At 36.5% G+C, this 13,715-nt stretch overlaps 3 protein-coding genes across 5 annotated transcripts; 2 read left to right on the top strand and 1 right to left on the bottom strand.

The window, feature by feature from the left end:
* Positions 1-767: 767 nt before the first annotated feature.
* LOC112802942 (uncharacterized) lies at positions 768-6,452 on the top strand. Of its 3 annotated transcripts, none has more exons than XM_025846378.3 (15): positions 768-1,360; positions 2,455-2,576; positions 2,669-2,757; positions 2,853-2,888; positions 2,993-3,074; positions 3,210-3,332; positions 3,424-3,488; positions 3,594-4,090; positions 4,177-4,249; positions 4,362-4,484; positions 4,592-5,157; positions 5,261-5,396; positions 5,474-5,542; positions 5,628-5,747; positions 5,852-6,452. In XM_025846378.3, the coding sequence occupies exons 1-15, from the start codon at positions 1,140-1,142 to the stop codon at positions 5,963-5,965; spliced, it is 2,436 nt and encodes an 811-aa protein (XP_025702163.1). In that variant the 5' UTR covers positions 768-1,139; the 3' UTR covers positions 5,966-6,452. The 3 variants fall into 3 exon arrangements, with proteins under 3 accessions (XP_025702163.1, XP_025702162.1, XP_072093989.1); XM_025846377.3 differs by having other exon boundaries at positions 831-1,360; positions 2,990-3,074; XM_072237888.1 differs by having other exon boundaries at positions 836-1,360; positions 1,734-2,576; positions 2,990-3,074.
* An 87-nt stretch (positions 6,453-6,539) lies between these two features.
* LOC112804042 (uncharacterized) lies at positions 6,540-9,200 on the top strand. Its single transcript, XM_025847476.3, has 2 exons — positions 6,540-7,824; positions 7,918-9,200. The coding sequence occupies exons 1-2, from the start codon at positions 6,696-6,698 to the stop codon at positions 8,439-8,441; spliced, it is 1,653 nt and encodes a 550-aa protein (XP_025703261.2). The 5' UTR covers positions 6,540-6,695; the 3' UTR covers positions 8,442-9,200.
* Positions 9,201-9,500: 300 nt separating this feature from the next.
* LOC112804040 (receptor-like protein EIX2) lies at positions 9,501-13,220 on the bottom strand. The gene is made up of 2 exons (XM_072237887.1): positions 9,933-13,220; positions 9,501-9,800 (listed from the first exon to the last, which is right to left on the bottom strand). The coding sequence occupies exons 1-2, from the start codon at positions 12,522-12,524 to the stop codon at positions 9,795-9,797; spliced, it is 2,598 nt and encodes an 865-aa protein (XP_072093988.1). The 5' UTR covers positions 12,525-13,220; the 3' UTR covers positions 9,501-9,794.
* Between the last annotated feature and the right edge of the window lie 495 nt (positions 13,221-13,715).

The following is a 13,715-nucleotide window of genomic DNA, read 5'->3' as shown; positions in this document are numbered from 1 at the left end:
TTTTTTGTTTTCTTAATATGTATATTTTCTTGTTTTGGCACATATATTAAGAAAAGAATAAAGTAATGAGATATCATATCATTACCAACTCACTAGTCACAAGCAGAGTCATTTTTTTATATGAGAAGTATGTGTGTTGTGTATTATTGTAAAAAATGTGGGTGTTAGACATGAATGTGAGAATAACTTTTTTTGAAACAGGGATAAAGAAATTGGACCATCTAATTTTTTTTATAAAAAAGTTAAGCTTACTAATCGGACAATCCAGTTAGTGTGAAAGAGAAATTTAAATTTTAGTGAAGGTAATCAAACTCTTCGTTTTGTGTTTAAAAAATTAAAAAATTTAGAGGAAAGGTACTCCAAATTTTTTAATTTTTTAAACACAAAACGAAAAATCGAATTTGTGTACTCAAAAATCAGAAGGTCCGATTTTTGCTCTAATACCACAGTTGCGTAAAGCATCTATTACACTTTATATCTGCGTCTATACCATTTCTCCTCCCACATCTAAATTAAAGAGTGTCACAAGCATGTGTATAAATTAATCAACAAAACATGTCTTTTAAAAAAGGTTTCCAAATAAGCAAATAATTTTTTTTAAAAAAGTTAACAAAACAATGGAGAGTGTGTGTGAGAGAGAACCCTGATTTGGTGCCACCACTCACCTCACCACTATGTTAAAAAAAAGCATAATAAACAACAATAAAATAAAAATAATTAAAAAAACAAACTTTTTTCTTATTTCCTTTCTTCATTTTTTTGTTCATGGAAAGCATTTTACGTCCATTAGTTATGGCATGCTATATATAGAATACCGAGAGAAGGAAAGAGACACAGAAAGAGGGAAAGAGAAAGAGAAGAATCATTGCCTTGTAAAAATTTTCTCTTCAGAGAACAACGTTGTCTACTTGTCTTAGGAGGAACACAGAGGTTGTTCTTTGTTGAGTTCACACTTCAAACACTTCAACCTCCATTTTTAATCCTCTCTGTTCTGTTTCTGAATCAACAACACCTGAAGTACTCTTTCCATGAACATTGGTGCTTCTGCTGCTTCACATTTTGTTCTTTCCCTAAGTACCCTTTGGTGAAAAGTTTCATTTTTTGTGGTAAAGGAGAAAGCTTTTTGGTGTTTGGTGGTGATGGAGCAGAAGCATGTTCTGTTGTCAGCATTGAGTGTTGGTGTTGGGTTGGGAGTGGGTCTTGGGTTGAGTACAGGACAAGCTGTTCAGAAATGGGTTGGTGGAAGCAAGCTTGATTCTGATGAGATTTCTGAGGACCTCATTGTTCTTGAGCTCAAGAAGCTTCTGCTTGATGGCAGAGACAGCAGAATCACATTTGATGACTTCCCTTATTACTTAAGGTGATTGGTTCCAGATTCCTATTCATTTATTATAATAATAATATAATGATATTGGTTTAAGTGAAAAAGTTTTATGCTTTGGATATTTATCTTTTTGGGTTGTGTGTATGAGTTGAATTTATATTAGTATAATAAGCCCTGGTCGTCAAACATGTTTTAGACGTGGATCTGTGCCTAGTTGACTTTCTATGTTTTGTTGGAATCTTCTCTGAATCTTCATGTATGTGGATTCAATGATGTGTTCTTGTCTTCTCCTTATATCTATGGTATTTTCTCAGATTTTGTTGTTGTTGTTGTTGAGTTCACTTGTGCTTCTTTGTCAATCCCAAAATTTCTATGGTTATATATTGGTTTAGTTCTTTTGGCTTTTTAGGAGTGAATTGAGAGAGCATCTTTTGGATCAAGAACTGCAAAGCTACAAGAGAAGAGTGATGAAATGATAGCTTATTTGGATCTCCAATACTATTTATGTAGTTTTGTTATAGATGATGTTAGTTCTCTGATAATCTTTCCTTGATGAGAAGGTTGCCAATTGCATAAGATTCTCACCATTGTTGGGTTTTGGACACTGGTAGATGTATTAATAGCTTAGAAGTTAGGTAAAGATAATTACAACCTCACAAGATGTACAAAATAATAAGTCAATCTTATGTACTCCATACTCAATTGAAGTCTTCATCATTTATTTTAATATGCTCTTGTGATCTTATGTGATCTAATTAATAGGTCAGTTAGATTTTATGTAACTTCGGTTCAGCAGTTTTAATATATAAGAATATGAGACTTATTCTTCAAGATTGAAATATTAACAATAAAAAAGGTCAATTGAACTTGAACTAGAGATTCTTGCTTCTTTTTCTTTTCAATTTATATTTCAATAATTGGAATCTAGTTAAACTCAATCATCATGTTCCAATTAGTTATCAAGTTATAAACATACTTTGAAACAGCATTGTTTCCTGAAATATGGTTCAATCATCTAGTGTTTGGTCTAACTATGCAACAATTTTATATTGATAATTATTTTTTGATTTATGGATAAGTTATGATGAATAAATAACACTCATGTTTCCATATAATGTTGATAATCGCAGCGAAAAAACTCGAGTGTTGTTGACAAGTGCTGCACATGTTCATTTGAAGCATCTTGATTTTTCCAAGCACACCAGGAACCTTTCTCCAGCAAGCAGAGCTATTTTGCTATCTGGTCCTGGAGGTATATAAAATGCAAGTAATTAACCTTGTCCTGAAAACAAATTTGGCTTTTAGTTCTCTTTTACTAACTACATTTACATTGAATGTTTGAAGAGCTATACCAGCAAATGCTTGCCAGGGCTTTGGCACATAGCTTTGAATCGAAGTTGCTGTTGCTAGATATTAATGACTTCTCAGTGAAGGTAATTATGCACTTTTTTCTTTTCTTAACTTTATTTTGCTGTGAATGGTGATATTCAAATACATAGTCATACCTGCCATGTTTTCCCATGTACAGATGCAGAGCAAATATGGATGTCCAAGAAAAGAACCTGTAAGTTTTATCATTCTTTAATTCAATTAAATGCAGATTCTTAGGTTACTTTCATGTTGATTCTCAGTAGGAAAATGTAACCATTTATTTGTTGTTTGAAGAAGTCCATATCAGAGATGACTTTCGAGCGAATGTCCGGTTTATTTGGTTCCCTTTCAATCCTCCCTTCAACTGCTGAAACTACAGGTACTAGAGAAAGCAAAGCTCAAATTTTCTACACAAAATTTACTAGAATTGCATTTATTGATATCCTTTTGTTATTGACCTTGTCCTAGATATTAATTGCTACTTTCATTTTATAACCATCTTTTGATCTTATAGGTACTTTACATCAACAAAGTGTTGATGCTGAAAGTTCGAAAAATGTTTCAAAACTTCGGAGGAATGGCTCTGCTGCATCTGATATAAGTAGTGCTGCTTCTCATTGTGGTATAGCAAGTCCAGGTTATACTTCAAATTCAATCATACTCTTTTTTATGTGCTGAATTTCAATGTGTTGCAATATTATGCTTATTGTTTCAGATTTATTTTGCAGCTCCTTTAAAGCGCACAAGTAGCTTGTGTTTCAATGAAAAGCTATTTGTTCAGTCACTTTACAAGGTAATTTGATTTCTTTAAACTTATATTATCATCTCATATTTGATAACAACCACCTTTGGTATATAGATTTCAAAAACAAGTTCTAAGAACATTTTCTTTATGCAGGTCTTGGTTTCTGTCTCAGAAACTGGTCCCATCATTTTATACATTAGGGATGTTGAGAGGCTTGTTCTACAATCAGCAAGGTTATACAACTTGTTAAATAAAATGATAAAGAAGCTTTCAGGATCTGTGATAGTACTTGCTTCACATTTAATAGATACAGAAGATGAATGCAAAGAAATTGATGAAAGACTCACTATGGTGTTCCCATACAACATTGACATAAATCCTCCTGAAGATGCAACTCATCTTTGCAACTGGAAATCTCAACTGGAAGAGGACATGAGAATGATTCAATTCCAAGATAACAAAAACCACATCACAGAAGTACTCGCAGCGAATGACATCGATTGTTACGACCTGTCATCAATATGCCATGCAGACACTATGGTACTCAGTACTTACATTGAAGAAATTGTGGTATCTGCAATATCTTACCATTTGATGAATACCAAGGATCCTGAATACCGAAATGGAAAGCTAGTTATATCAGCCAACAGGTATGTTCTGTTCTATGAAATCTTTAAGGCTTTTAAGCAAATGATTAAAGAGACAGATTTTTAGTTAGATATCTTGCATGGTGCAGTTTGTCCCATGGATTGAGCCTGTTCCAAGAAGGCAAGAGTAGTGGGAATTTGAAGACTAATGATTCAAACAAGGTATCTCTAACACTATTTTATCTGTTAATATCAGAAAAGTGAGGAAAATATGATTAAGAATGCTTATTATCTATTCAATGTTCATCTATTCATATGTTTTCTTTAATGTTAGGAAAATGCTGATGGCATTGCCGGAGCAAATGTTCGGTGTGATGGCCAGGCACCTGAAAACAAAAATGAAACATCTATCCCTGTAACAAAGAAAGATGGCGAAAATACTGCTCCTGCAAAAGCAGTAAGATCATTTTTTTTATCATAGTCTTGGCTTCCCAAGCTTTCAAGTTGATATATACTACTTGATATCAGAATTTGGTTATCTTAAAAGCAATTATATGCTTGCAGGAAGTCCCTGACAACGAGTTTGAAAAGCGCATTCGACCAGAAGTTATTCCTGCAAATGAGATAGGAGTTACTTTTGCAGATATTGGTTCATTGGATGAGATCAAAGAATCACTTCAAGAACTGGTCATGCTTCCTCTTAGAAGACCAGACCTCTTCAAAGGTGGACTTCTGAAGCCATGTAGAGGCATATTGCTTTTTGGACCTCCTGGGACTGGAAAGACAATGCTGGCAAAGGCAATTGCGAATGAAGCCGGAGCTAGTTTCATCAATGTATCAATGTCCACCATCACTTCAAAGTGGTTTGGAGAAGATGAAAAGAATGTTAGAGCTTTGTTCACACTGGCTGCAAAGGTTGCCCCTACTATCATCTTTGTTGATGAAGTTGACAGCATGCTTGGACAGCGCACTCGAGTTGGAGAGCATGAAGCCATGAGGAAGATCAAGAATGAGTTCATGACACATTGGGATGGACTATTAACTAGACCTGGTGAACAAATTCTGGTTCTTGCTGCAACTAACAGGCCATTTGATCTTGATGAAGCAATTATAAGACGATTCGAGCGCAGGTACATTTTTCACATTTTTAGAAACTTTGCTTCCAATGGTTGAATCATCTAGTATCAATATCAGTGGACACTTGATCTTGAATCATCTATTAATGTTGTTCAGGATTATGGTTGGTCTTCCATCTGTTGAGAACAGAGAAATGATCCTGAAAACTCTCCTAGCTAAGGAAAAACACGAAAACTTAGACTTCAAAGAGCTTGCAGCCATGACAGAAGGATATACTGGAAGTGATCTTAAGGTTAATTTCTTATGGTTATTATGATTTACTACTTCTATCTATGGTGACTTGATGCTGAGATTAATTTGTTTGAACAGAATTTGTGCATCACCGCGGCTTATCGACCTGTTAGGGAGTTGTTACAGCAGGAGAGAAAGAAGGATATGGTAACATCTTTAATCTCATGCAGAAAATTGTTATGACTTATGAGCTGAAGAGGTAACTAATATCAATGCATATATATTGTATCAGGAAAAGAAGAAAAAAGAGACAGAAGGCCAAAGCTCTGAAGATACATCAGAGAATAAAGAAGATCATCAAATTACTCTGAGGTCTTTAAACATGGAAGACATGAGACAGGCAAAGAGTCAGGTAAATGGCGAACCGATTAAACCATTGTAACCTGCTACTTAGAGTTTTGGAATATGTCTTCTTTCATGGACATAAGTTTATGAATAATATCCGTTTCGATGCAGGTGGCTGCTAGTTTTGCATCCGAAGGAACGGTTATGAATGAGCTGAAACAATGGAATGAATTATATGGAGAAGGAGGTTCAAGGAAGAAGCAGCAACTCACTTACTTCCTTTAAAGTGTGTGCAAAAGCTGGTTTATTTTGTGGACTTTGTAAACATGATCTTAAGGGATATATACCTTAACAAGGGAGAGGAGTGCTTCAGAGAATTCAAAGTGTGCCCGAGTTTCCCACAGTTCATAGATCATAAGCTAAGATCACATTAGCTTTAAGGGCAGATTATGTGTCCTCCAATTCCAAAGGATATGTAGAAATCATGATGTATCAAGGTTTTAGGGAAGGGGTTCTAAATTTATTGTTTGGATTGTTTACAAAACAAATCTAGGACTAGTTGAATTAGGGGATTCTACTGTCATGAGTGGTTTGGAAGATGCAATGGATTTTTGGGAAGTAGGATTAATCTACATCAGACCCTCTTTTAGGTATGCATTGCATTGTATGATATCATATATGGACAGAATTTTCAGACAGTAGAATATATACTGCATTGCTTAGAAATTTGTTGAATGGATGATTTATGTCAGTTTTTCTTGGATTCATAAAACTTCTCATCTTTTCTTGTAATGAAATATTTAGGTGAATGCTAACATGAACTAAGGAAAATGCTGAAAGGATGTTTATAATTTGAGTTAGATTTATCTTAATTTTTTTTGGACATATCTTGAACAAAGGATTGGCTCGGTGAGGAAATCCAATCTTCTATAACTGAAAGTCCGAAACCCTAGCTTATGTCTGCCTTCTATATAACAAACAAATAAATCCTTTCTTCTCTGTGTTCATATTGTTGATGATGGAGTCGGCGGAAACAGGAGAATGCCTGTGGATGATCACAGACCAAAAAATCTTTGGCATACGCATTGAAAAGTTAGAAAAATTGGGGAAGAATGAGGTTAGGGATTGGAAATCCCATCTTGAGCCGGCTCCCTTTGATTTCCAGTTGGAGCTTCCAGAGAACAGCTTGTTGTATCCCTTTATCTTCGACTCGAAACTTTTCTTACTCGGTGGTCCAAGCGATTCTGGCACCAGGATCTACCAAATCTCCTATGTCGGCGGCGACACGTTGGACATATCTGAGGCAGTAGCGACGGGCGCAATCCCTCCGCTACCGACCGGCCACCACAATTACATTGCAAACATTCAAGATGACGTTTACTTGTTGGTGCATGATGCACCGGGAGAAAGTCGGACGGGGTTATGGATTTTACGTTCCCGTTCTGGGAAATGGCATTCCTTGTCCATTCCTCCAACTGTACTCTCTGATCTTCATCCTTCTTGGCCTTGGCCATTCGTGCTGAAAGATAAGCTCTTCTTCCATTCCTTGTCCGCACCACGCATTGACTGTGCCTACGACCCCCGAAATGCCACGTGGCATAAACCGGAGCGCGCATTTTCTTTCTCTGATCGTCATTTTCACCCACCCCTTGTGCTCGTGTCGTCCCTTGAGGATGTAGGCAATTGCAGTGTGGTGCTGACATGGAACTTGGAGTGTATTCCCAAAGGATCTCGTGTGAAATATTCAATACACGCTTTGCTGGTGGATAATCAAGATTATCGTGTTCGTCGCCATCAAGTCCTTGATGAGTTGTGTGAGGCGATCCAACCATCCTACTTTAAGGGTACGTGCACAGAAATGAACGTGGTTGACCTTGGCAACAGCAAAGTATGCGTTCTCATCGGTGGTCTTGCAGAAAGCATTCCAGATCCAGCCCTTTGCATTTTAATAGTTGAATTAGGGTTGGTACAAGAGGAGGAGCAAAGGTTCTTATCTGTGCATGTACTCGTGAATCAAGTCTACGGGATGTTGCCCTTGCCCTACTTAGAGGACCGCCGTCTTGACGTGCTCTGCACCTCCTTTCTTTTCTCGCTCAGCAAGGGAATGTCGGACATAGACAGGGATGCCGTGGAGGATCATATAGGTAATAAGATTGATAGGGTGTAGTGTTTGTTTCTTTGTTTGTTTGTTTTTTTTTGTGCTTATGTTCTCATGGTTGTTTGATTTATATTGCTAGGTGAGAAAGCTCTCACCCTGACTTCGGCATCTCTGGCGAACAGGGCATCCGGGAAGGACGACCCTTCCACAGAAGGTGATAAAGATGATGTGGTCGAGGTTGCTCAATCTAAGGAGATTAGTTTAAAGAGAAGAAAGCCAGAGTCAGCTGCTGTAGGTCTTGAGAAGTACGTGGAGGTTTCTCAATTGAAGGATAAGGGTAGAGAATTGGGTATGAAGGACATGACCGAGGCTTTGAAGGCGAAGGAAAAAGAGTCAGAGGAAATGGTAAAACAGATAACTACTTTGCAGTCTCAATTGAAGGGACGCGATGAGAAGATTGAGGCATTAACTCTAAAGGTGGGTGAGATGTTTCGGAAAGGGTTTGATCGTGCTATAAGTCAAATTAAGGCTCTTGCGCCGGAGGTTAACGTGGTTGATATGGATGTATCCAAGATTGTGGTAAATGGAGTATTAGTGGATGCTGACATCCCGGAGGAAGGTTGTGATGTCAAAGAGAATGATATTAAAGTGGGTGCCAATTAAAGAAAAAAAGGAAGCTCTCCTAAAAGAACTTGCTGAGATCGAACAGAATGAAAAGTCCTTTTCAAAAACTTAAACACAGGAAACAACTGCTTGACAAAGAAGTTCTATCTTTGTCAAAAGAAAAAATTAATCTTGAAGCTCGAACCAAACAACTTCATGCTGTAGAGTTGAAACAATTACAAAATCTCCAATCACTTGCGCAGGAGCGATCACAGCTGAAGGAACAACTGGACCAACTTTTGCAGCCTTATGAAAATTGAAGGCTTGGTATGCCAAGTGATTATATAACTGAACATCTCCTTTCTTGTTATCACCCGTCTTTATATTTTCAGAACTGAGTATTTTGCACTATGAAATGATTCAAATATTTACCATTAACAAGGGAGAGGAGTCCTTCAGAGAATTCAAAGTGTGCCCAAGTTTCCCACAGTTCATAGATCATAAACTAAGTTCACATTAGCTTTAAGGGCAGATTATATATCCTCCAATTCCAAAGGATACGTAGAAATCATGATGCATCAAGGCTTTAGGGGAGGGGTTCTAAATTTATTGTTTGGACTTTGGATTGTTTACAAAACAAATCTAGGACTAGTTGAATTAGGGGGATTCTACTGTCATGAGTGGTTTGGAAGATGCAATGGATTTTTGGGAAGTAGGATTAATCTACATCAAACCCTCTTTTAGGTATGCATTGCATTGTATGATATCATATATGGACAGAATTTTCAGATAATAGAATTTATACTCCATTGCTTAGAATTTGTTGAATGAATGATTTATGTCAATTTTTCTTGGATTCATAAAACTTCAAATCTTTCTTTTTAATGAAATATTTAGGTGAATGCTAACATGAACTAAGAAAAATGCTGAAAGGATGTTTATAATCACGAGAGTCAAGCTAATCAAATACCATACTTTTTAGAGCAATTTATAATTAAGTTGAGGTATTATTCATCATTAATTTTTACTAATTCTAAACTCTGTTTATATGCATATTATTCTTTTGTTAAACTTAATGCTTCTGGTGTATGCTACTGACTCAACCAACACCACTTTCGGTTTCTTTCTCTCCCAACTCAGAAATCTTTCATTTAGTGTTGCTGCATTGTTGAGAGTTCTATTACAGTTTTAACACTTCTAGCGTCTAAATTACATATATATAGTCTAAGACTTTATTTATTACAAAACACAAGTTTAATTTCCAACAAACTAAGAAAAATGAAAGTACATGAAAAATTGAAGTTACATAATACATTACAAGATCTAATGTAGCCCTCATCAGTCATCATAGCCTAGCTTCAAGCTTAGAAAACATGCATTGCACAGGAGAATAACATGTTTAAGCGTTCCCAACTAAGACTGAAAAAGAGAAGAAACAAATAAGAAATTAGTTAAGTCTCCATAGTAAAATTACATATAAAATATAAAATTAAGACGCATAATTATACATAGTAGTCGATTTAATGACTGAGTTTTTATAAAATATATTACCTGCAAACCTCTGAGTCTCCTTTTGAACTTGACAAATTTGACTGCTATGGTGACATAAATGTGGTCCATTAAAGTATTCAAGAACCTGAAATATGCATGGCGCCAACGGCGATTGACCAGCATGGAGCCAAAGATTCCCCAAAATCCAGTAGCAAATCCAAGTGCCATACTTATGTAAAATCCAAGGGACAAAACTGAGGCATCCTCATCTTGTGGTGGTGGCAATGGAGGTTTCACTACTTCCTTGCACAGTTTTGGAAGTGGAGGTCCACAAAGATCAAGATTATCTTCATAGCTTGAAGCATTGAAACTCTGCAACTGTGTGCTAGTTGGAATCACTCCGGCTAGATGGTTATGTGATAAATCTAACATGGTGAGCCGGTAGATTTGAGTGAGACTAGAGGGAATGGAACCAGAGAGTTGGTTTCTTGACAAGTCAAGAAACTCCAGTGATGTTAGCCTTCCAATCATTGAAGGAATTGTTCCTGTCAAGCTGTTCCTCGACAAATTCAACGAAACTAAGCCGAATAATTCGGCTAGTTCTGTTGGAATTTTCCCAGATAATTGATTACTAGAGAGATCAATGCTTTTCAAGAATAAATGTTTCTCTATGAAGATTCGTTGTGCACCTTTCCACATCAAAATTGCCATATAGTTCACACTTCTGAAAATGATATCTCCACCAATATTGACTTGGAAACGAAGAGAAACATTTATTGGGGTACTAATTTGAGCCAATGCAGTAAAATTCTTGAAGCAGATGGGAATTTGTCCAGAAAGATTGTTCAAAGAGAGATCTAACAGATGAAGGTTTGTTAGATGACAAAGATTTAATGGTAAACTTCCATGGAAGTGATTGCTGCTTAAGCTTACCATTGTTAATGTCTTGTGTAAACTCTCAATCCAAGAAGGAATAGGTCCTGATAATTTGTTTTCACTCAAATCAAGCCTCATTAGGTTTGTGCAACTCCTCAAAGACAAAGGAACCTTCCCAGTTAAGCTATTGTTTCTCAATATCAAGATTCCAAGATTAAGAAGAGATCCTATTGAAGTTGGAATCTTTCCTTTGAACTTATTATGACTCAAATCTAGATACACTAATGACTTGAAATGACTCAAACAATTGGGAATGGAGCCAGATAGAGTATTGTTTGAAAGGCTCAACATGCTTATTGGCATGCCAATTGTAGCATTATTATAAGCACAAAAGAACAGCCTAGACTCTGAAAACATATTACTGGATAGGTCAAGAATATAAGCCCCACTTAGAAATGGTGGAATTGAACCTTCAAATTGATTTGAAGCAAGATTTAAAGTATCTACATAGCTAGGCCATATAGGTAAATTTGGAATTTTACCTGTGAGATTATTGAGTGAAATATCCACATCCATTGGCATTGGAAATGCCAATTTTTCCCAGAACCAGTTAGGAACCACATCTGAAATTCCAGTGTTGGAAATATCAATCAAAGAGCTATTTTGTGTCTGCAGCCATTTGGGAAAAGCTGGACCTAGTTTGCAAGATCTCAATAATATTCCTTCTTCTAACTGAAAAGGTGGCACCCAATTTTGACTAAACATCAAAGTCAACGAGTTGCCTGATAAACTCAGGTACTTCAACTTGGACATGTTTGCAAAATGAGAGTCAGAGATCACACCTTCTAAAGAGTTTGAATCCAACTCCAGAGTGGCCAGCTGAGATGGAAATCTATAATCTGCTTGTATAGTCCCTCTCAGATTGTTTTCATTAAGCTTCAACACTTCCAAGAATGGAATCAATTTCGACATGTCAGGCAGTGTGCCGTTGATTCGGTTGGTGCTCAGGTCTAATTCTTGAAGCGAGTTGCCAGCACATCTTCCAGATAAGTGGTTAACTATCAGAGGAAGCTCTTCATTCAGAGAGTTATTATTTAGACTCAAAGAATTCAAACATGCATCTCCAAAAGACTTTGGAATTCCACCTGTTAAGAAGTTTGATCCAATAGACAAAGACTCCAACTTGGATGGCAATGTGATGTCTTCAGGGATCTTCCCGGTTAACCGGTTTCCAGCAAGACTCAGCTGTATCAAAGATGGAAAACCGGTCGAAATGCTGGAAAACTCTCCGGTTATTTGATTCATGTTCAGGAAGAGTATAAAAAGTGATGAGTGTCCATAACAACTACCAGCTGACAAGTTTTGAAGAATTGTTGCAAGTTCTTCATCTAAGTTGTTTTCTGTCAAGCTTAACTCCATCAAACTGCATATATCTGCTAAGGATCTCAAATCCTTGCCCTTGGTGAATCTGTTACCAGTGAGGTAAAGTTCTTGCAGTGATGTCATTGCTGTGCCAAAATCACTTGGTATTGGTCCCTTCAAGGAGTTGAAAGAAAGATCTAGAATAACAAGGTTGGGGTTGACTTGGGATATCCACTTGAAAATCATGGGTGACTCGAAGTAGTTGTTACTAAGATCAAGACTTCGAAGAGAAGAAGAAGAAGAATTGGATTTGAAATTTGACATAAACTTGGTTAAATAGTGATCAGAAAGGAAACAAGTTCTTAAGTGGAGTTCTTGAAGGTGAGGTAGGTAACTACCAACCAAAATTTGCATCCAAATATAAGAGTTGTTTAGATTAATCACCTCGCTTAAATCAAGAACGATTAAGGAGGTGAGATTGGTCAACCATTGACCTCCGCCATTATCAAGTGTGGAAGCACCAAAGGTGGCGTGTCCTCCAAGGCAAACCTGCTCCAAGCTTGAAAGCTTTCCAAGTTCAGAAGGTATTGTTCCTTCAAAATCATTGTAACATAATGAAAGATACAACAAGCTAGAAAGGTTTCCCAGTTGGTAAGGGATTGAACCATTAAGCTTGTTGTCTTCAAGATTTAAGTACAACAATTTTGAAAGAGAACCAAGTTGTGGTGGAACTTGACCACTAAAATAAGAATGCGAGAGATCAAGAGATTCCAAGTTGGAGAGAGATCCAAAGAATTGTGGAATATGGGTGTTGGGAAAATAGTTATAGCTGAGATTGAAGTACACCAAATGCTTCAACTCCAACAATGATGCGTGGATCTGACCCTTCAAGCGACGAACTGTATATCCGAGACCGATATTGGGAACAAGAGGATTATCATAGAGACCACTAAGATCGAGGTATTGTACATGGCCTGTTAGGTTGTTGCAGAAAACACGTCTCCAATGGCAACAATCTTCGTTTCTTTCCCATGATGACAGAACTCCGTAGTCGTCAACTAAACCTGATGTTCAAGAGTAGAGAGAAAATTAATTAAGTAGTAAATATTGATGTGCTGAACCATCAATATAAATTATTTTACAAAGATGCTATTTACACGTTAAAATTAGCTATCAAAATTATTTATTATGTATTTATGTAGCTTAATTTATTTTTAATGTGTGACTATCATTCATATCTACGAAATATGGACATTTTGTTGAGTTGTCGTGTCAATGTGTCGGTCATTTTGAACACGACACTCGTCCCATACGCGTGTTTGACGTGTCCAACCCTATCTTAATAAAAAATAAAAAATTATTTTTTGGATACACTTGAACATACCTAAATACCATCATGTGTCAGCGTGTGTAGCCTTATTCTTAACATGTATTCTTGAAATGAGTTTAGAAATGATATATACTAGTGTTAAACCCGTGCGATGCACGGGCTTATATTTAAATTTGATAAATTAAATTAAAAATAATATTTTATAATCATATATTTTTTAAATTTAGTATAACACTATCATCATCGTTATATAATAAACGTGTTAAATATGTTAT

This window comes from Arachis hypogaea, chromosome 5, assembly GCF_003086295.3.
Source record: "Arachis hypogaea cultivar Tifrunner chromosome 5, arahy.Tifrunner.gnm2.J5K5, whole genome shotgun sequence".
Lineage (NCBI taxonomy): Eukaryota > Viridiplantae > Streptophyta > Magnoliopsida > Fabales > Fabaceae > Arachis > Arachis hypogaea.
This window is presented reverse-complemented; position numbering and strand designations above follow the sequence as displayed.

What these genes read in the sequence shown, in the direction of transcription:
- LOC112804042 (XM_025847476.3), top strand. Translation starts at nt 6,696, where the DNA reads ATGATGGAGTCGGCGGAAACAGGAGAATGCCTGTGGATGATCACAGAC. An exon ending in TGCCGTGGAGGATCATATAG is followed by an intron (nt 7,825 to 7,917) that starts GTAATAAGATTG and finishes TTATATTGCTAG; the next exon opens with GTGAGAAAGCTCTCACCCTG.
- LOC112802942 (XM_025846377.3), top strand. Translation starts at nt 1,140, where the DNA reads ATGGAGCAGAAGCATGTTCTGTTGTCAGCATTGAGTGTTGGTGTTGGG. An exon ending in ATAAGACGATTCGAGCGCAG is followed by an intron (nt 5,158 to 5,260) that starts GTACATTTTTCA and finishes AATGTTGTTCAG; the next exon opens with GATTATGGTTGGTCTTCCAT. An exon ending in ATACTGGAAGTGATCTTAAG is followed by an intron (nt 5,397 to 5,473) that starts GTTAATTTCTTA and finishes TTGTTTGAACAG; the next exon opens with AATTTGTGCATCACCGCGGC.
- LOC112804040 (XM_072237887.1), bottom strand. Translation starts at nt 12,524, where the DNA reads ATGCAAATTTTGGTTGGTAGTTACCTACCTCACCTTCAAGAACTCCAC.